Source organism: Pezoporus flaviventris, unplaced genomic scaffold, assembly GCF_033815535.1.
Source record: "Pezoporus flaviventris isolate CSIRO_AGI_PZ_B2104156 unplaced genomic scaffold, CSIRO_AGI_Pfla_v1 ptg000029l, whole genome shotgun sequence".
NCBI lineage: Eukaryota > Metazoa > Chordata > Aves > Psittaciformes > Psittacidae > Pezoporus > Pezoporus flaviventris.
Window position 1 is genome coordinate 16764080 of NW_026892577.1, and position 20068 is coordinate 16784147.

Sequence of the window (20068 nt, forward strand, 5' to 3'; positions counted from 1 at the left end):
GCAGGGAATAACTTGATGAAATATAACAAGGGAAAGTGTAGAGTCCTGCATCTGGGCAGGAACAACCCCAGGTTCCAGTATAGGTTGGGGAACGACCTGTTAGAGAGCAGTGTAGGGGAGAGGGACCTGGGGGTCCTAGTGGACGACAGGATGACCATGAGCCAACACTGTGCCCTTGTGGCCAAGAAGGCCCATGGCATCCTGGGGCATATTAGAAGGGGGGTGGTTAGTAGGTCGAGAGAGGTCCTCCTTCCCCTCTACTCTGCCCTGGTGAGACCGCATCTGGAATACTGTGTCCAGTTCTGGGCCCCTCAGTTCAAGAAGGACAGGGAGCTGCTGGAGAGAGTCCAGCGCAGGGCAACTAAGATGATTAAGGGAATGGAGCATCTCCCTTATGAGGAAAGACTGAGGGAGCTGGGTCTCTATAGTTTGGAGGAGACTGAGGGGTGACCTTATTAGTGTATATAAATATATAAAGGGGGAGTGTCACGAGGATGGAGCCAGGCTCTACTCAGTGGCAAACAATGATAGGACAAGGGGTAATGGGTACAAACTGGAACACAAGAGGTTCCACTTAAACTTGAGAAGAAACTTCTTCTCAGTGAGGGTGACGGAACACTGGAACAGGCTGCCCAGGGAGGTTGTGGAGTCTCCTTCCCTGGAGACATTCAAAACCCGCCTGGACACATTCCTGTGTAACATTATCTAGGTGTTCCTGCTCCGGCAGGGGGATTGGACTAGATGATCTTTCGAGCTCCCTTCCAATCTCTAGCATACTGTGTGATACTTTTGCAAGGAAAATAGGAGGAAAGTGTACCTCTCTAAGACTGGTCATCACCATACCCCATTGCTGTGCTCCAGTGGGTAATGCCGCTGTGCTGCAGACCAGGACATGCTACTCCTGTCACCCTGGCCTGGTCCCAGTGCAGAGCAGGGCGCCTCTGCACTCGTGTCTCTTAGGAGCCATGAACAGCCTCCTAGCCACGGGTGCCAGATCCTAGAGGCAGCTGCAGTGCTCGAAGCCATCTCCCACGTGGTTCTCCCTTCCCCACGCCTGGGAGATACAGTCCTCCCTTACCCTGCTGGTGCAGGCTCAGCCCGCTGCGGTGACTGGTGTGAGGCCGGGCGAGAGCCACCGTGAGCCCGCTGCTGCCGGCAGCTGCTGTGCCTGGCTGCCATGGGTCCCCCGCGACAGAGAGCGGCCGAGCCCGGCCCTGCCTGGCACTCGAGCGGCAGCACCGCGCCCCCTACCGCCCTGCCCGTGCTGGGCGGGTCACGTGACGGCTCTCAGCTGACGGGCGGGCGGATGGCGCCGGCGGGCGCGAGAGGAGAAGTGCGGCCTGCCGCCATGGTTAGCGCTGGGGCGGGTTTGCTGTGGCCGGGTATGGTGGTGGCACCGGGCTCCTGGCTCACTGCCCTTCTGGCCTTCTCCCCTTCTTACGCAGATGAACGGGGCCCCGCGGGACGCGGCGGAGCCGGCGCCGGTGTGGGAGCGGCCCTGGTCGCTGGAGGAGATCCGTAAGGGCAGCCAGAGCTGGTCTTTGGCCTCGGATGCCGGGGTAAGCGGTGCGGCCGGGACCGAACATGGAACCGGGGGGATGCTGAACGGGGCTTGGGAGGTGTAAGGAGGGGCCGGGTCCTGCTCACCCCGGGCCCGAGCGGCGGCCTGCTGTTGCTTAAAACCTCAGATCCGGGCGATAAAAATAAAATGAGGAGTTGGCCTGAAAGGAGAAGCAGATTGAAGTGGAAACAGAGCAGGAAAAGGCTTGGTCCTGGGTGCATGTGGGTTCTTTCTTCTCAACTGTGTTTATTTTGATGTGCCGTTGAAGTGCGTGATAACTCTGCGTGTGATAACCGGTGCCAAGAGGAAAAGGAGCTGGATGCTGACTTATTTCTTTCCCCTGTTGTAAACAGCTGCTGCATTTCCTACAAGAGTTCTCACAACAAACAATTTCCAGGACTCATGAAATCAAAAAGCAAGTAGATGGATTGATTAGCGAAACGAAAGCCACAGACTGTCGCCTTCATAATGTCTTCAATGACTTTCTTATGTTGTCCAATACACAGTTCATAGAGAACGTGAGTATGTTCTTGCACACCATCAAGCTTGTACTCCAAACATTGGTGTTGTCCCTTACTGTAACATGGAGAAGTCATTTGACTTTTTCGCAAGTCTAATGTTAGTTTAGAGATTAATTAGCTTTTAATTGTATTCTGTTAAAGGATGTCCTAATTTTGTGAGTAATGCACTATCTGATATCAGTATATTCTCTTTTGCCTCTTCTGAGTTATCTTCCTTCCTTGTTTATATGTGTCATGGAAGTCAGAGTTTTGTTTTTAGTACTGTGAATGAGTTGGGATCTCTGGGATGTCATGGTCTAGCTTTACAGGCAGCATGAATGTAGCATCTCTCTACACTTAGCTGTTTACATAAGAGGAATGTTATACGGTGCTGTAAATTTGGCCAGAGGTGTTATTTAATGCTAAAAGCAGTTGGCATTAAAGGTGTTGGACTGCAGGCAGTTGTCTGTTACATTTTTAGCTGATAAGCATATTTGTTGGTTAATGTTCCCACTTTATGAATGTTGCTATTTTAGAAAGGTGTAAGCTAGACTTGAAAGCCTGCTTACAACACTGTATCACTAGGAGCATGTGTATAATTAAGATGTAGAGCTTTAACAGTCTTTTACATTTGTGGAGGGGTTTTTAGCACTGTAAGTTTTAGTAGGTATTTTGTTTTGATCAGCATTGTTCTCAGGCCACATGTGTCTTATCTGAAGCCATAATATTGTTATTGGAAAGATACTGGCAGAGGATAAAGATGATGGAAAACTGGATTTCTGGTTCGGGGTTTTTTGGTGGTAGTTAGATTTTTTTCCAGAGCTGCAATGTGTTTTCTGGCCTAACTTTGCTGTTCAGCATAATGATTCTGATGAGAACAGTTTGTACCAAACATCTTAAAACCTTGGTGCTTGAAGCTGTTTGTTCCCAAATTTAAGTGTACAGAAATAGGTCCTCGTTTCTAGTTCTTAATTAATTAATGTGGGAGATCTGTCTCTTCTCAGGAGATAGCTGTGCTTGTGTTTGAGAGACTTAGATTTAGGTTTGCAGGTTCAAGGAAGATCTTTGTTTTATTTTTATTTTTATTTCCCTATGTTTTCTTGTAGCTGGTCCTAGAAAAGACTGTTTAAAGAGCTGGATAGGGGGGATCATCAGAGCAAACTGAAGGCTGAGGGAGGAAGTAAACCTTCCCTGTAAGTACAGGAGAAGGGTAAAGGCTAAGAAGGAAAGCTACTAAATGACAGAAAACAAAGAGAAAATAGACAGCTCACAACTAAACTTAGGTTTGACTTTGGAGGTTTCTAGAATAGCTTTATGTTAGGGGAGTTAAAACATGCTTTTTTAAAACATATTCAAGTCAATCTGTGAACAGGGTTAAATGGTCAGCTTGTCTTCTGCTGCTGCAGGGACATTTCCAGTTTTGAATTGCCTCAGTTGGGTTGAGAGGCTGCCTGATGATGACTTCAGTATGTGAAGGAGGCTGTGAAATGCTTTGCATCATCCATGGCTTCCTTTTTTTTTAAATGTGCACTGAATTAATGTGCAATTAATAGCACATTAGCAGTGCATTTCATTTTGGTGGTGGTGCCTGTGGTTTAGCCCTTGCAACTTATATTGTTCTTACTTGAATTAATTTTGCTTGACTTTTTAGAGAGTATATGATGAAGAAGTGGAAGAACCTATTCCCAAAGCTGATGCTGGAGACAAAACAGAGCAGGTAATTAATTTTAGCTGCCCTGAATGCTGTCAGTGTGTTTGCAGATGTTGTCTGCTTTCTCATTTTCAAACTTATTTTGTGGACATTTACGCCTTACAAATCAAACTGTTACCTTTCTCCGTGAAGTTGCAGTCTATGTTATTCAAACATAAAATTTACTATAACATTGAAGGCTACTACAGTATATGGCAATCTGTTAGGGCCTCCCCAAGCTCAATACTCTGCCCAGTAGTCAGGATTTATGTGTTGATTTTCAAATGGCTATGCAGTTTTTTTCAGTGAGAGAACTTTGGCCTTCTTACTGGATTCAGAGGTACGAGATTGAGGAAGCAGAATCTGAGTACAATTCCCAGGGATAAAAACTCAAGAGAGCTTTTTAATATATCTTACAGTCTAGGTGTGTAATACCATAAATATTCCCTTGATGGGCTGGAAGCATGAATAATACAGTACTGTGCTGGTGTGGATGTTTAGAACATCTCTTTTTCTGAGAGTGATAAAGATTAATTAAGTTAAACAAAAAAGGAAGATTCTGAAGGTTTTTCTCTTGCATATATGGAAAAGCTTTTATTGTACTACTTTGAAGTTAAAATTTTGTATGCATATTGCAGTGAGATTGAGTCTTAAGTCAAATGCAATGAGAATGTGTTGTTCCTATTACTAAAGGAAAAGACACGAGAACAGAAAGAAGCTGATCTGATCCCCAAAATCCAAGAAGCAGTGAATTATGGGTTGCAAGTTCTGGACAGTGCGTTTGAACAGCTAGACATCAAAGCAGGCAACTCCGACTCAGAAGAGGAAGAAAGTAATGAAAGGGTGGAACTGATACTAGAGCCAAAGGTACAGAGACCTGTTCTTGCTGGGAGCATGGGTTTGTGTTTCGCTTTGTTGGACTTGCTCTTTGCATTTGTCAGCAGTATCACTGTAAAACTGATTGTGCATTGGTGTAAAATTGATTTTTGTTACCTAAAAAGAGGATTGGATGACTACATCTGAAGGAGAAGTGTTCCTTGCTGAGCTATTCCTTGTGTAGCCTACTTGTCTTTCAGTTGGGTTAGCATTAAGATATGCCACCCTAAAGGGAACTAATTTTTAGTGACAGTGAACTTGGAAAGAGAAGCCTCAATTCTGGGTGGAGTGGGACCTTGAAATTTCATGCTCTTTAGATACAAACCGTATCTTCATAGGTGGTTTTTACTCTTCTGGTAGTTAAGAACACTAGGTGCTGGGTTCAGGATAAGACTGATGCTTGCAAGTCTTTGCAAGGATATTCTTGTGTTAGATGACACCTAGAAACAAATTGTGATCACACAAATAGACCCCTTCTTTGGCAGTCTTAGAAAAGAATAAACTTCAGGTGGCCCACCCGTTTGCAGGCATACTTGAAGCAAGTGTCTGGTGGGACCCTTTTTTAGACAAGCTTGTATCTTCCTTGAGTTAAAAAAAGGGGTGTGTAAGACTTCTGTCTTTGTCAACAATGCAGAGCTGTCCCTAAATATCAAAAAGACCTGATGCATTCTCTTTCCAGGATCTCTATATTGACAGGCCTTTACCATACTTGATTGGTTCTCAGCAGTTTATGGAACAAGATGATGTTGGCCTTGGAGATCTCTCTAGTGAAGGTGTGTGCTAACATGACCCATTATTCCTAAGCAAGTAACTACTTCTTGATCTGTGACTTAGGTCTGTTTTAACTCACAGCTTGGGTTACACTGCATAGTGTTCTTGCATGTTTAGATGCATGCTGTAATTAATTGGGGGGAAAAATGTGCAATTTGCTGAAAAATCCTGTAACAACCACTTTTCTGGGACACAAAGCAGTAACTTCTTACTAATTTCTTCTCTGTGTATTAGAAACACAAAGCTCTAAAATTTCAGCAGCCTTCAAAGCTCTTCCAAACCACTCTCTTTTCCACCTGATTTCTAGTGTTCTTCACAAAGCCTTTAAAGATGTTGTTGATAGTGTGACCACGTATCTCTGTGCATGGATGTCATATCTGATCTTAACTTTTTTTTTCTTTTGCATTTAAAATAGAAGGATCAGTAGATAGCGATCGTGGAAGTGTAATTGACAGTGAAGACAAGGATGAAGAGGTGAGTGACAAGTGACAGAGTACCAGCCACTTTGCACAAGCATTTATGAGTCCTTGGTTGTGTGTGAGGCCATTTGCTATTTTGTTTTTTTTCATGTGAGGTCTCAGGCTAATATTGCGCAATGTTTATTCTCTGTATCTATTTGTGGCAAATGTGCTTTTCATTTTTCTTATGCAGTGGTTTCCTCTGCAGCTTTTCAGAGGAACAATAAAGTGGTACTGCCTCTAGCTGCTATTGTAGTAGAATACTTCAAACCGAAGTGTTTCATTGCACCTAATTTCAATGTGAAGCAAACCAGATTCTTAGCAAAAATTGTATTTATGGAGAACAAATCTGTTGTAAGTTACATGCCAAAGAATGGGACAAACACTTAACAGGAGCAAGTTTAAAGGTTAAGTAGGTGTCAGTAATGCATCTCTAGGCTTTGCCTGAAATCTGCTCCATTTGAACAGTACTATTTCTGGTATGTTTCACTTGCTTGGGCTGGGATGTCTCTGCTTTGTAACTGTGCTATGGAAGCACTCCCTTTTTTGGGAGTTTGCTTTTGGTGTCTTTGCTCAGTTAAAGTTAAATCCCCTTCAAGTTACTCGAATACACTGTCGGAGCTTGTTGTCTTTACTAGATTAATAACATTCTAGTGAGCTCCATTCATAAAGATGGTGAGCAGTGGGGAAACAATTCTTTGGTCAGGTCATGGTGGGAGATGTGAATGTCCAAACTTAAGTAAGGCCAGAGTTTCTGAGCCCTCTCCCTTAGCTACTGAACCAAGTAATGTGTGTTACTTGTCTTTGGATCTCTTGTGTTCCAGGAATCAGATGATGAGTTTGGAAACCCTAGTGAAGATGACCAAAAGATGGTATGGTTATATACACCCTGGTACATCCCTGAAAGATTTTCCACTTGTGACACAGTGAGGGTGCAAGAAAGAAAGAAAAGCTCTACACAGCACTTAAAAACTTTTGTTCAGCCTGATTTGTATGACTTTGTATGAGAAGGTTGTCCTGACCAGATGGCATTGAGTTGTGAAATTGAACCTGGATTTGGCTTAAAGACATGCTTGCAAGCCATAATGAGATGCAAAGTGTATGTGGGATAGCGTTTTCTGCTGTGTGTTTTCCTCAGGAATTACTTTGGAGTTATGAGAGTTTAAAGAATCTAGTCCAGGAAAACTAGGATCTGGTGGGATTATTTGGCCTATAATTAAAATTCTAAACCTGCTATGCAGGAAGTAAGGAACAGTTCGGTTTGGGTGAAATCAAAGATGTGAATAGTATTGAATGTTTGAAAAGTATGTCCATTTGGGTAACAAATGAAACAGGAAAAGAAATGTTTAGGTTGAAAAATTCAAGCCTGACTTTAGTCATTGGTAGTAGAAGAAGGAATCTTACCTGTGTTTAGATGTGCTATTGTGAAAGACTTATATGTGGGTATCCTCAGTCTGAAAGAACTATGTTCCAAACAGCAACCCTTTTTTAATGTAATCTTTGTAACATTAATAAAACAGTGTTACAAGGCACTCAGCTGTATTGACCTTCATAGGGTAACTTTGTATTCCTGATGTATTTTAGGATGAGGAGGTATCTTTGGGGTGTTGGGGCCTTACCCATGCCAGCCTGCAGCTCACGATTCACTTCATCTTTTTCTTATTCATATGACTGAATCCAGGATGTGGATTCTGCTGTCATTCTGTGCCTGTCATTTTGCTGTCCACCTTAGGAATAGCTCGAGATGATGCAATTTTTTCCTATGTTCACGAAGTCCCTGTGTTAAGGCTAAATACTGTGTCTTTAAAGAGCAGCTCATAAACTAAGGGCACCAGCACAGCCAAAGCAGTTTGAGCTTGTGTCTAATAGTGGTACACTCCTGGTGAAGCCACTAGTCTTAGTGGCTTCAGTTGCATCTCTGGTACAGAAATGTTCAGTGACACAGCAAAGGGGTGTACTAGAGAATGCAACAACTTGCCTGAAGCTAGTGGCACTCATTCCTTACCTCTCAAAAGCAGTGAAGTTCCCCAAACTGGCTGAATGTTCCCCTCCTTTCAGGAAATTTGCTTTGAATATTTTATCTGTGCAGATATAGTTTTGTGCTTATTTTGTATGCCACCTTCAGGAGAACACAACAAGGTATTACTGTTTTTTAGAGGACAGCACAGATGAGTGATGAAGATGATTATGATGGCTGTGATCTCTTTGACTCTGAAAAAGAAGAAGATGAGGATGGAGACTTAGATGAAAGCACAAGGCCTGTAAGTAGTTGTTGCCTTGCTGGAAGGAGAGGTTTGACTTTGCTCATGAAACAAAGTGTTCTTAGAGGTATTATAATGGTAGCTTTCAGTTATCTGGATGGGGTCCTGTAAGAGGGCTTGTAAAAATCCTGAATGATCTTCAACGTGATTGTTCAGGCTTCGCCCCTTTAAACTAAGGGACTCCTGCACCCTAAACTGTCATCAAAGCCGTCTTGAAAGGTTATTGAGAAATTACTTGTTGCATCTGTGTGTGTTAAGGTCTTCTTGCTTGTCCTGCTCCCAAAACAAGGTGACATTAAAAATTATATGATCATAAGGGACTAGAAACAGCCCCTTTTTTCTCTTGATACATGCATAATCTCCTAATTGGTTTCTTAATAGAAAGTTGAATTGCCTCTTCTGAGGGCTTCAGTCAAAGTCTAGGCAGGATATTGTACAACTGAGGCTGTAGAATACAGTATTTGTAATTGCAACTTATACACTGGATTGTATATAAAGAGTATGCTGTTATTTCTCCCTACTTTTCAGAAAAAGAAGAGGCCGACATCATTTGCAGATGAGCTGGCAGCCCGCATCAAGCGAGAAATACCAGTCAAACTGGATGAAGAACGTTCATGTAAGCTAACTTTAGTTTTGATAAGTTCTTGGGAGATAGCAGAGGACTCAGGAGTTGGACAGGAGATCCTGTGTAACAGTATGTGAAGTTAGATCTGTATTAGGTGAAACAAGAGTAAATAAAGACACTTGCGCATTCTGAGAACCTTTTTGTCCATAACTGTAAGGATTCAATTGGAATTCACCCAGTGTTATAGTGGAAAACACATTGCTATGTGTAGGTCAGCTTGGTTAGTTTGTTTTTTTTTCTTTAAGGTTCTTTTTACCATAGATTAATCACAGGCTACAAATAAAGGTGGACTGTTTTGCTTTGAAATTTTCTCCTTTAAAGCCCTGTCATCAGAGACTAAAACAAGGAAAACCCTGAAAGAGAAGAAAGAAGTTAGAGTTCCATCAGATGGTAAGTTATCCTCTTTGTTTTGAATTGTGGGCTGGATTGTGAGGTATCACACAGGAAATTGTGGCATGTAATTTAGAAACTGGGTAGGATATTTGATTGTCCTTCAAGGTGAATGTGTAAACCATCCTAGGTTGTGATGTGCCTATAAAACAATGCTAGAAGCAAGATTAGAGTTCCTCCTTAAATGTGGTCTTGTGGAGAAACGACACACAACCCAGTCTGTCTACAGCAACTTTTCCGTACATATAATGTTTATGAGAGAGAAAGGATGGAATCCAATCAGGTTTTATTTTGGTAGTCTCTTTAATTCCCTTTCCTGAAACTTGGTCAGTCCCACTATAACTCTTGGTTCTTGTGCTTTCTAGATGAAGATGACATCTTCAAGCCTCCTAAACTGACTGATGAAGACTTCACACCGTTTGGGTCTAGGGGTGGCCTCTTCAGTGGTGGAACAGGTCTCTTCGATGATGAAGAGGTGAGAATGCTGAAGAGAAGAGAAATTTGAGTGTGTCCACCTTTAAAAAACAAAAGATCCCCACAAATTCCCACTTCTGGAAGGCAGGGAAGGAAAACAGCATCTTATTGCTTGGTAGTATTCAAGTGTGGAGGAACAGTGGCTTTCCAGTGGAGAAACAGAACTACATGAATGAGCTACTTATGTTTCTCTTGACACAAAGCCCTCTCTTCTGCAGTGGTGCTTATGAGAGATGCAGGTGTGGTTCCAGCATTATATTAGACTGGTTCTAATTCCAGCAGAGCTTACCCACTGCTTCACTTTTATCTCTGGATATGCCAGAGATACGCCATACAGCTTGTTTATTTTAAAACAGCAAATTTCTATTAAAATGCCTATGTGAATACTGAATTTTGTGATTCTCTCTTTCTCCCTGGGTGTGGGAGAAGGTTGAGAGGAAAGAGAATGTGATGCCCTTCACAATTTATCTTTCATGTACCATATCTGGACAGTGGTGCTGTTGGGTTTCTCTGTCTCTGCGTTGTTGAAAGTTCCCTATTGCAATTATGCTATGTTCTTTCATCTAATTAATGCATTGGCAGGAAAATTTCACCTTAAGATTGCTCTTCTGCTATGTATCTAGAGCTGACTTGATAAAGGAATGGCACAAAGTGCATTTTTACTTCTGTTTTAACATTGTGCAGGTAAAAGGGAATAGAAGCCCTATGTTGGGGATACTTAAGAATCTGATAGTACAGCTATGTAAAACAGATGATTGCCTTTGATTTTAATCATGCAGCTGATATCGGTAACAGTCAAAGTTAGTCCAGAATAGTAGCCAAACTGCAGCCTTTGTTGGATGTGGTGTTCCTTTGTGCAACTAGAATGAGTCAGGTGTTCCTTGGAGCTAAGGGGTGTGTTAAACTGAGATTTGCAAGAAGGCCTTTGTAAGGAGGCTTTGTATCAGTGCAAATTCAGATGAAGCTATCATTAAAGCCTCTTGGTTACTTACTGCCAAGAGTACTTTTCTTATCCTATAGACACACGGCAGCCAAGCAGATTTCTCTGTGATTTTGCCTGCCTGCATATATTTGTTCTTGGTTTTCTGTTACCTGACAGTTACTCATCTAGGAAAGGTAACTTATCGTCACCTACTTTGTGCAGTGGAGGAGGCCTTGTAGCAGAATGCAGCAACAGAAGGTCAACAGCAAATAGTAACTGACAATGTGTATTTAATCACTGACATCCCTGCTACAGCCCTGTGCTTTCCTGCTCTTTCCCAAGTATTGCTGCCTTCTTTCTATAAAGCTTAATGCAAAGACCATGCATTTTGAGCTTCCAGGTAGGCAACTTCTAATATCCTACTTCCATAAGAGTGAGTCTTTCAAAAAATAGAAGTGGTCAGTACATACAAATTCGGAGGTTTCCTGGGATTCTCAGGGAGGGCTGGCAGAGGGTAATTGTAATCTGAGCACAAGGACTTTTGTGGGACTGTCCAGCACTGCTTTTGAGCTATAATGTATATCTTTACACCATACTGGTGTCTTAGCATCTCTTTAGCAACAATATAAGTCATTGTTTTTAATCATATGTAGTTGAAGAGTACTTTTATGCTTGGCCTGACCTGATTTGTTTTTTCAAACCTTACTGCATAAGTTTCAACAAGTAAGCATGGAAGGATGTAATTGGAACCTTGAACAGCTGTATATTGGTGTAAGCCCTTGAAGATGTGCAAATAAAAGGTCTTTCTTTTTCTGCAGTAAACAGCCTGATAATCAGTGTAAATTAAATTTTAGAAGACAGAAAGCTACTTTTCTGAATATATGCACTCAAGTTAATGCTAGAGTACCCAGATTTAAGTACATATGTGCAGGCATCCTTTTGAGAAGGGAGTGGTGGTTACCTCCTCTGTCTTGGATTAGAAGTGGATCTTCAACATGGAAAAATCAGCAGCTGTCTTTTCCTACAAAATAGAAATTCAGCACTTCCCCCCCTTTACATTTTCATCTACAGAGTGATCTTTTTGCTGGAGCACCAAGAGAAGAATCAAAAGAGAGAGAGGAGCGAGTCCCAATAAGTGATGGTAAGAACCAATTGTTTCCTCTTCTAGTCCTGTAGACTGTTTTGTTTCCAAGCTAGAAAGTCTACCAGAGAAAGAGTAGCAATTGTTGGCATATCTCTTCTTCCCAGTCTTAATAGAGAACAGCTGTGTTTTCCTTGAATTTTAAATGTGCTTATTCATTATGATCTCTTGCACACACCTACTATCTGGAGCTGAAAGGATATCCTTACTGATGTTGGCAGAGCTCTGTGTGCACTAGGTTCCTGCTGCTGAAGAGTACATAGCAGGATCCAGTTGTGGGTTGGAGTGGAGTAAAATTCTTCTTGCAGACTAATGCGTGTCTGAGTTTCTCATTAGCTGCATGTCTAGACCCTTAAGGAGTCTGAGCACCCATTCTGTACTGCAGCAGTTTTTACTGAAGCATTGTATTTGATGAATTTTCAGATCAAGGTTGTAAGACTAAGCCGGTTTGAGTGTACTGTATTAAAGTGGTTTTGAATGTGTGAATGTGAACTCTTAAATAATGCTACGTATAAATGCATATCATGTTTATAAGCTTCAGTTTAGTAGAGCTGTCTTGTGGAGTTTTCATAGGGGAAAATATAGTGATACATATATATATATATATATATATATGCAAAGAAACAAAAGTTCAAGGAGAATGTCTAAAGAGTTCAGAGCTGTTGAGAAAAAAAGAATGGAGCTCAGAAGTCTTCTTGGATTCCTATTTCTATGTTAGAGTTCTGAAGGCTTTGACAGCATAAAACAAGTGCATCCAATTTGTATTGTACTTCCTATGATTTCAGCATCCTCTACAAAGTCCTTAAAGAAAGTTCCTGCAGGTGCAGTATCTCTGTTCCCAGGTATGATTTGTTCAATAGCAAATTGCTTCATGCACAAAATGCTCTTTTCTTTAAAACCTACTGGGGAGGTTTTAAAGAAACTGTCCAAACACAGCAGCACTACATTGCTTGATCATATTCTTAGTGACAAATACAGGTGCTTCTACCATGCTAAGCTTAAACTGCAGCATACCTCATGGATAATAAAGATTGTGTAGGAGCTCTGAAGATAGAGGTCATTGATGGCAGGTATTAGCAGCTGTCAGCTTCCAGTGTTAGGCTATGGACTTTTAAGGGTGTGTGTTATTTTAACTGATACTATACAGCTTAAGTCTGCAGTGCATATTGGACTTCAAGCTGAGCAATGAAAAGAAACATGTCACCATTCTCTTTGAATTAACTAACCTTGATTTCTGTCTCTCTGTAGGGTCTTCACCTGACTGAGTTACCTTAATTTTAAGTTTTATTCCTTATTAAGAAAGGCCTATTTTAAGACTATGGCTTCAGTTAACTGAGCCCTCAGTCAGCATGGTTTTTAGAGGATGTAGACAAATACAGCCTTTTTTGCTTCAGGATCAAAAATACATACATCAGCAATTATCATTCTACATAATTGTAAGACTTGGTAGCAAAGTTTAAAAGGGCAGATGGAGGTTTCCTGTATCCTTCACTTTCTTGGAGGTACTGTTACATAAGCAGTAAATTTACCCACCCTTTCTAACAGTGTCCTGTTTTAGTTCGTCAGGGATTAAGTTGTATCTGCCATTTATTCAAAGTCTTCAGTTACTTTCTCTCAGTAACTTGTAGTCAGGCTAAATTCATCAGAGAAAGACTAAGATTGAGGCTTCCTTGCTATTCAGAATTGCTTGATGAACACATTTGCAGGGAACAGTTTGTTTAGGAACTTGAGGTTTTTTAATAATTAATCAAACTTCATGGCTGTGTTCCTGCCAATCCTGTGGCAGTTTCTAGTTGTGTGATAAACTGTATCTGTAATAGACTGCTGCAATGCTGGTTAAAATTCATGCAGTCTGCTGACTTTTAACCGAATAGCTATTGTTCTACTTCCTGCCAAACTTTTTTTTTTTTCCTTTTTCTTTCTTTTGGGGGGATTGTTTTGTTTGTTTTCCCTCTTGCCATTTTCAAGCATCTGCAGGTAAGAAACGAAAAGACGGGCTTAGAACCAGGCTGCCAGTTTTTACCAAAACCCCTAAATGTTTGCAGACCATCTGTTGGCATGCATGTATCACTGAGGCTGCACACTTGCACACCAGATGTAGAAGAAACAGTTGTTACCAGTTGATCACTGCCATACCTGAAGCACACGGGAATCTCAGGACTGAACTTAGCCTCACACTGCAGTACTGCTGGTTGTCTTACATACCAAGTGCAGCTCCTTGGGAGAACTCATTCACCTGTCCTTTCCTCTCCAAGCACCTTACCAATTTGTCCACCATTGCGTGCTTTACTAGTTAGTAATGTAGGATGATGGTTTGGGAAGTCCATAGGGGCAACAGTGTGGGACTGTGGGGTCTTCTAGCTTTAATGTGGAACCTGGCTGCTGTTCCTAGGGAAATAAGAAGGTTTGAGGAAGAAGTGATTGCAGTGAGAGGGAGGGGCTATCCGTCTGTGACTCAGCTTTATCAAGAAGTTTCTAGCTAATGCTTTTGATGCAGCACTGCTGCAGAAGCTCATTAAAAGTTGCTGTGATGGAAACTCTGCCTGGCTCCACTTATTATGGCACAAGTTCAGCTTTTTGGTAACTCTGGCAATGATGTTTGTGTGGGTTGCTTTTCTTTTCCTCATCTGACCTGCAGGAGGAAGTGATGTTTTCAGTTCCACTGTAATTGTGGAAAAAGTGAAGAATTCTGCAGCACAGAGCACAGAGAAAATTCCAAAACAGCCTGGGAAAGTTGTTCTGTTTGATGATGATGATGATGACGACTTCTTTGTGGGAACAACTAAAAAGCCTCCAGATTCAGGTACATCTATACATGTGAAGTGGAAGATTAAACATTAAAGGTTATCAAAAGACAAGCTGTTAGGAATCAATGAGTTACAAAATTCAAACCTGTGTCACTGCTATGTCTGCTTGGGTTTTGGTGTTTTTTTCTTTTGTTTGGGTTGGTTGTTTTTGGTTGTTTGGTTTTAGAGTTTTGTTGTTGTTGTTCTTAGTTGAGGGTTTTATTTGCTGTTACTGGTGTTTCTTTTCCATAGAGTGGTGTGGGACTGGTTTAGTTGTATGTGCTGTCCACTAACTTTCATCTCTTAGGATGCTCCCTCTGCTGTCAGGGTGGTATCTAGACTTGAATCAGGGAAATGGTACCGAATTATTCATACAGCCTTGAGTCCCAGTGCCCAGCACTCCCTGTTGTCAGGCTCTAGGCCTTTAATGGTGCCAAGCTAATACAAAACACTGTCTTTAGAGGTGCCAACTGACTCTACCTTTTTGACTGCACTGTCTGTTACCAGTACTGTCATGTAAGTGGTGTTTCACTTTGAGAGCTTGTCTATCTTGTTCCTTTAAAGAATCCTGATGTTGGCCATCTTTAAAAAGGTAGCTTGGTACCTTTGGAGACTCCATTATCTTCTGTTGTTCTGTAATGGCTTTTCTGTTCTCATCGCTCCCTGTTTGTTTTGTGTCTTAATGCAGTCAAGTCCAAAGCAGACCTATTTGATGATGATGAAGAAGGTGACTTATTCAAGGAAAAATCTGTTACTCCTTGTGTGGTTTCTGGCACAACAAAAGAAACAGAAAGTCATAGGGAGGCTGTCATGGAAAAAAAGGTAATTGCATATAAATGGATCGTATGGCTGAGGTTTTAGAAAAAAGTTACTATTGCAGTTGAAGTAGTCTTTCTATGTACAACACTATGGAAGTGCCATATTTGTGAATAAGGATTGAGTTCATAGGGTCTTCCATGAGGTAGGTTCTTCAGGGGTCTTTAAATGCATTTTTCCTCTCAAACTTTGGTTTTATTTGAGGTTTCTCTCATGTGGACAGTGATTGGAAGAATCTTATTGAGGCAGGGATTGAAATGAAAGCAAAATGAGAAGCCTCTGATAATAAAAAATGTTTATGAAGTTTATGCTGACATGAAACCAGCCTGATTTAAGAACCTTTGGTGTCACAGTTCTGTGCTGTGAAAACTGTGTTAGGACTTATACCAACTGCCGATAGCAACTTAACTGGTAACCCATTGCTTGTATATACTGTGGGAGAGGAAGGTGGATGTCACAGTTCTACCTAAACATATACAATACTTGGAGTGTTTAAAAAGCTGTTTTTCAGCTGAAAACTCTTAATCTGTAGAAAGCTCCAAATGCTGTCCTGAGGACACATGTATAGAATTATGAGAGCCTCCTTAATGCTCAGTCCACTTGCAATTTCAGAGCAGTGTCCTGAGGAAAGCAGTAATGCTTTTCGGTTCTGTGGCAGAGATTGTATGTACTCACTTTATACATATTTGCTGTCCAAGGAGTATTTGAGCATAATGAGCTACAGTGACTCTTCTCCCCTCTGCACTGACAAACATACAGTGCTGGGGCTGTCTAATGCAAATTGCTGTAGAACTTTCACTATATTGGCTTGCAAGAAGCAGCTGAGTACAAGAACCAAAGCTAGCTTCTTTTTTTTGGTGGAGTGCAAGAGTATCTATGTTCAATGGAGCAAGAGTGGTGGTGCGAGGTCATCCAAAGCCATTGCTCTGATCTCATAGCACTTGGCTTTCTGAGAGGAGAGGTTAAGTACTGATTCAGCAGCACCACTACTGCCATGTCAGGAAGTGAGGACTGTTTTATCCTCCAAGCTTGCTGACAGTAATGCTTTGGTCTGGAATCATTCTGAGTTTAATGGCAATATAGCTGGTGGCAGGCTGGAGCTGTGCTGTGCTAATGCAGGAAGTGATAGCTGGCACAAACTGCCCTCTTCCTTTATGAAACAAAGCTTGTTAAAAGAAACATTTTAATTTAACTCGTAAGGGGGCCTGACATGAGCACCTGCATACATTTTTCTGCTGAGAAAGATGGTGGATGGGAAGGCTACGGTAAAACCTTCAAGTCACTTGTGCGTAGCTGTTCGCATGTGAGGAGCTCACTCAACACATGAGTTTTGGACTTCAGCCCCTGGGTAACAAGCTTGTGTTCTGTCCCTTCAAGTGCTGAGGCGCTGCCAGCAGCATACCCCATAAAAAGCGTTATATGATGTGCCTGCCCTTACTGAATCTAAATGGGTGCTGATGCAGTGTCTTTTTGTCCTAAAGAGTCAACCATCTTCAGGTGAGGACTTCAAGCCTTTATCTGAAACACCTCCAAGAAAACAGAGAGGCCTCTTCTCTGATGAGGAGGATTCTGAAGTGAGTACCTCTTTAATAAATCCCTACAGAAATCCTTGGGATGTGAGTCACCCTGACCTCAGTCCACTTATATCTGGGGACTCCTTATTTATATCTAGGACTGGAAACTGTGACATCCATGCAGCTACACTGAGCAATCCTGAAAGTTCCTTCCTGCTGCAAGAGTGAAATGTCTGGGAATGTTTTCCCTATCTTTAAAGATAGCAATGTGATTGTGCGTAAAATTTATGCACAGGCAAAATTTGAAAGCCTGAAGATGGGAAAGATCAGTAAATCAAGAAAGACTTGCATGTGTTTAATCTAGTGTCCTTGACTTCCAGCTAGTAATTAATCTGCAAAGCTGAGGGCAATCCTCATGGTGATTGGTACATCCAAGTGATTGGTACGTCCAAGTAATGGATGTGATTGGTACATCCAAGTAAGACAATCTTTCCCTACTTCACAGGCACACTAAACACTTATTTTCTTTTAAAAGAAAAACATGAATGTCCCGTTTAATATTCTTAAACGTATAGCATTGCTTTGCAAAGTGATGTTTCTTTCGTTTTCACAGGATTTGTTTTCATCAAGTAAAACTGTGAAGTCCAAAGCTACGTCTCTTCCCACCAGCAATTCCCTGACAAAAGCTCCGCTGTCTTTGTTTGATGATGATGAAGAGGTAAGTACCCCTTCCAGGCACTTGCTTTATATTGGATCCCTCCTGCATAGCCTGTTGCAAATGCAGCAGGAAATATTCAGAAGTTTACAACACCAAGCTTCTAAATGAAGCAATAAATTAGAGCATTAAGTGAATCTTGCACTGTGTACCAGTTCTGAGCATGTGGGCAGCATTATGGAGAATGGCAGCAGAGACTCTTGCAAGTTCTTGGTATCATTTTTAGTATTCGGTAGTCGGTGCATATCATCTCTGAACCTAAACATGAAGGACATTATCCCTCTGATAATACTAGAGAACACTGAGCAATAGAAGAAATATGAGCTTCAAGAAACTGTTTATCATGACCTGTGGTGTCTAGCCACATGAATAACTTCTTGCTTCTCTTGTGTAATGGCTGGTGAATTCCTTTTCTTGCTTTTCAGTGTGTAATTACGGCTGCTACTGTAGAAACTGAGACCAGAGCACAGTTAGTGCGAGGAACTTAAACTGAATTAGTGAAAAAGTGAATTAGTTCTTTTCTTATCCCTTTTTTACCCTTGTGGTGGGTCGACCCTGACTGGATGTCAGGTGTCCACCATAGCTGCTCTAGCACCCCCCCTCCCTAACTGGACAGAGGAGAGAATATATAACAAAAGGTCCATGGGTCAAGATAAGAACAGGGAGAGATCATTCACCAGCCACTGTCATGGGCAAAACAGACTCGACTTGGGAAAATTAGTTTCATTTATTACCAATCAAATGAGAGTAGAATAATGAGAAATAAACCCAAATCTTAAAAACACCTCTACCCCTACACCTACAGGGGGTCAGCAAACTGCGGTCACTGTCAGTTCATCACACGTTGCCTCTGCTGCTACTTCCTCCTCAGGGGAAGGATTCCTCCCACTCTTCTGCTCCAGTGTAGAGCCCCTTCTATGGGTTACAGCATGAACTGCTCCAGTATGGGTCCCTTCCATGGGGTGCAGTCCTTCAGGGACAGACTGCTCCAGCTTGGGTCCCCCATGGGGTCACAAGTCCTGCAGCAAACCTGCCCCAGCACAGACTCTTCTCTCCATGGTGCCACAGGTCCTGCCAGGACCCTGCTCCAGCAGGCTTCCCACAGGGTCACAGCCTCCTTTGGGCATCCCCCTATGCCAGCGTGGGGTCCTCCAGGGGCTGCTGGTGGAGATCTGCTCCACCATGGACCTCCATGGGCTGCAGGGGCACAGCTGCCTCACCATGGTCTGCAGGGGAATCTCTGCTCTGGTGCCTGGAGCACCTCCTCCCCCTGCTTATTCACTGACCCTGGTGCCTGCAGGGTCACTCCTGACTCCGCTCTCCAGCTGCATTTTTTCTTGCACAGTAACTTTTCCCCTTCTTAAAAAAATTATCCCAGAGGCCCACCATTGCTGATGGGCTTGGCCTTGGCTAGTGGCTGATCTCTCTTGGAAATGGCTGGTATTGACTCTACCAGACATGGGGGAAGCTTCTAGTACCTTCTCACTGAAACCAGCCATGTAGCCCTGCCTTTCCTCCCCCACTATCAAAACCTTGCCACATAAACCCAGTATAACCCTATTCTCCCTCCCACACACCCTCCAAAGATCTTTCATAGCCTAAATCTGAGGCAAATAGGAAGCCTTCTCAGAGCTGTAAGATAGGAGACTTCTGCAAACTTAGGATAAATTTTTCCTATTTAGGAGGGGGCTGCTTTCACCTTTCTGAATAGGGGCTGTTCAGAAGCAACTGTCATGATTGTGAAACATTTTGTAATGTGGTAAGGTCTTTGGTATCTGCCGTGAAGGTTGTGTTATGGCACTGAAGTTCAAGCTGCATGGAGAAAAGCATAAATAAATGTTAGGGGGTAAAGTCAACGTATGGATTTGTATATTCTGATCCCTGTATTATTGTCTGTATGAGTGTCTTTTGGTGAAAAGTCTTGTTTCTTGCCCAGTGGTGGTGGTTCAGTCGCTTATTGCCTCTCCTCTCTGAGTAGGATTCATTCTCTATTTCGTTATGTAGGTGTAGAAACAGTGTTCCATTGTGTTAACAGCTGTGCAACAGAATTGCTGCTTGCTGTTTTCTGGCTGCTGGTCAAGCCTTATGGTAGAGAATCTGTGGACCAAAACCAGGCTGTCTGCTTACAAGTTTCTGGTCTGTCAAATGTTGTGTGTGTAGAATTCCCTGAACCAGAATGCTGTATCACACTTGAAATTATCTTCCAAAAGGGTTCACAAAACACTATTTCTCTGTCCTACTCATCTGAGAAGTGAATGGCAATAGTGTCTTGCATGCTGATGACTTCTCAGTAAGCTTTTCATAGTGGCTTTGGCTTTTGATTTTTTTTTTTTATATATATATCTTTTTTTAATGTATTTTATTTTAAGGATCTCTTTGGTGTGGTAGCTGCCAAGAAGCAACAGGAAAAACCCCTGGAGGATAAACCAAAACAGTCAGAACCACTCAAGAAGGCCTCCAGCTTATTATTCAGCAGTGATGAGGAGGTACTGAGGAGTAAGATATGATTGAAAAGGTTTACTGGGCTTTATGCTGGGCAAAGCATAAAACTGTTGAGATAGCCAAGAC

The 20068-nt window shown here is 42.2% G+C and overlaps 1 protein-coding gene across 4 annotated transcripts in view; it reads left to right on the forward strand.

Annotated features, from left to right (window-relative positions):
* The first annotated feature begins 1265 nt into the window (after nucleotides 1-1265).
* The window catches only part of LOC133272279 (WASH complex subunit 2-like), a 36357-nt gene continuing 17554 nt past the window's right edge, over nucleotides 1266-20068 (forward strand). For 3 of the 4 annotated variants that reach the window (XM_061459278.1, XM_061459280.1, XM_061459281.1), the window contains exons 1-19: nucleotides 1266-1351; nucleotides 1446-1559; nucleotides 1915-2079; nucleotides 3713-3778; nucleotides 4445-4618; nucleotides 5307-5400; nucleotides 5814-5872; nucleotides 6681-6728; nucleotides 8013-8117; nucleotides 8646-8733; nucleotides 9064-9132; nucleotides 9498-9607; nucleotides 11600-11669; nucleotides 12455-12511; nucleotides 14308-14472; nucleotides 15144-15277; nucleotides 16753-16845; nucleotides 17399-17503; nucleotides 19870-19986. In XM_061459278.1, the coding sequence (XP_061315262.1) occupies nucleotides 1307-1351; nucleotides 1446-1559; nucleotides 1915-2079; nucleotides 3713-3778; nucleotides 4445-4618; nucleotides 5307-5400; nucleotides 5814-5872; nucleotides 6681-6728; nucleotides 8013-8117; nucleotides 8646-8733; nucleotides 9064-9132; nucleotides 9498-9607; nucleotides 11600-11669; nucleotides 12455-12511; nucleotides 14308-14472; nucleotides 15144-15277; nucleotides 16753-16845; nucleotides 17399-17503; nucleotides 19870-19986 (1878 nt within the window). In that variant the 5' untranslated portion in view covers nucleotides 1266-1306. The remainder of the gene's footprint in view (nucleotides 1352-1445; nucleotides 1560-1914; nucleotides 2080-3712; nucleotides 3779-4444; nucleotides 4619-5306; nucleotides 5401-5813; nucleotides 5873-6680; nucleotides 6729-8012; nucleotides 8118-8645; nucleotides 8734-9063; nucleotides 9133-9497; nucleotides 9608-11599; nucleotides 11670-12454; nucleotides 12512-14307; nucleotides 14473-15143; nucleotides 15278-16752; nucleotides 16846-17398; nucleotides 17504-19869; nucleotides 19987-20068) is intronic. The other variant, XM_061459279.1, reaches the window with a different exon arrangement.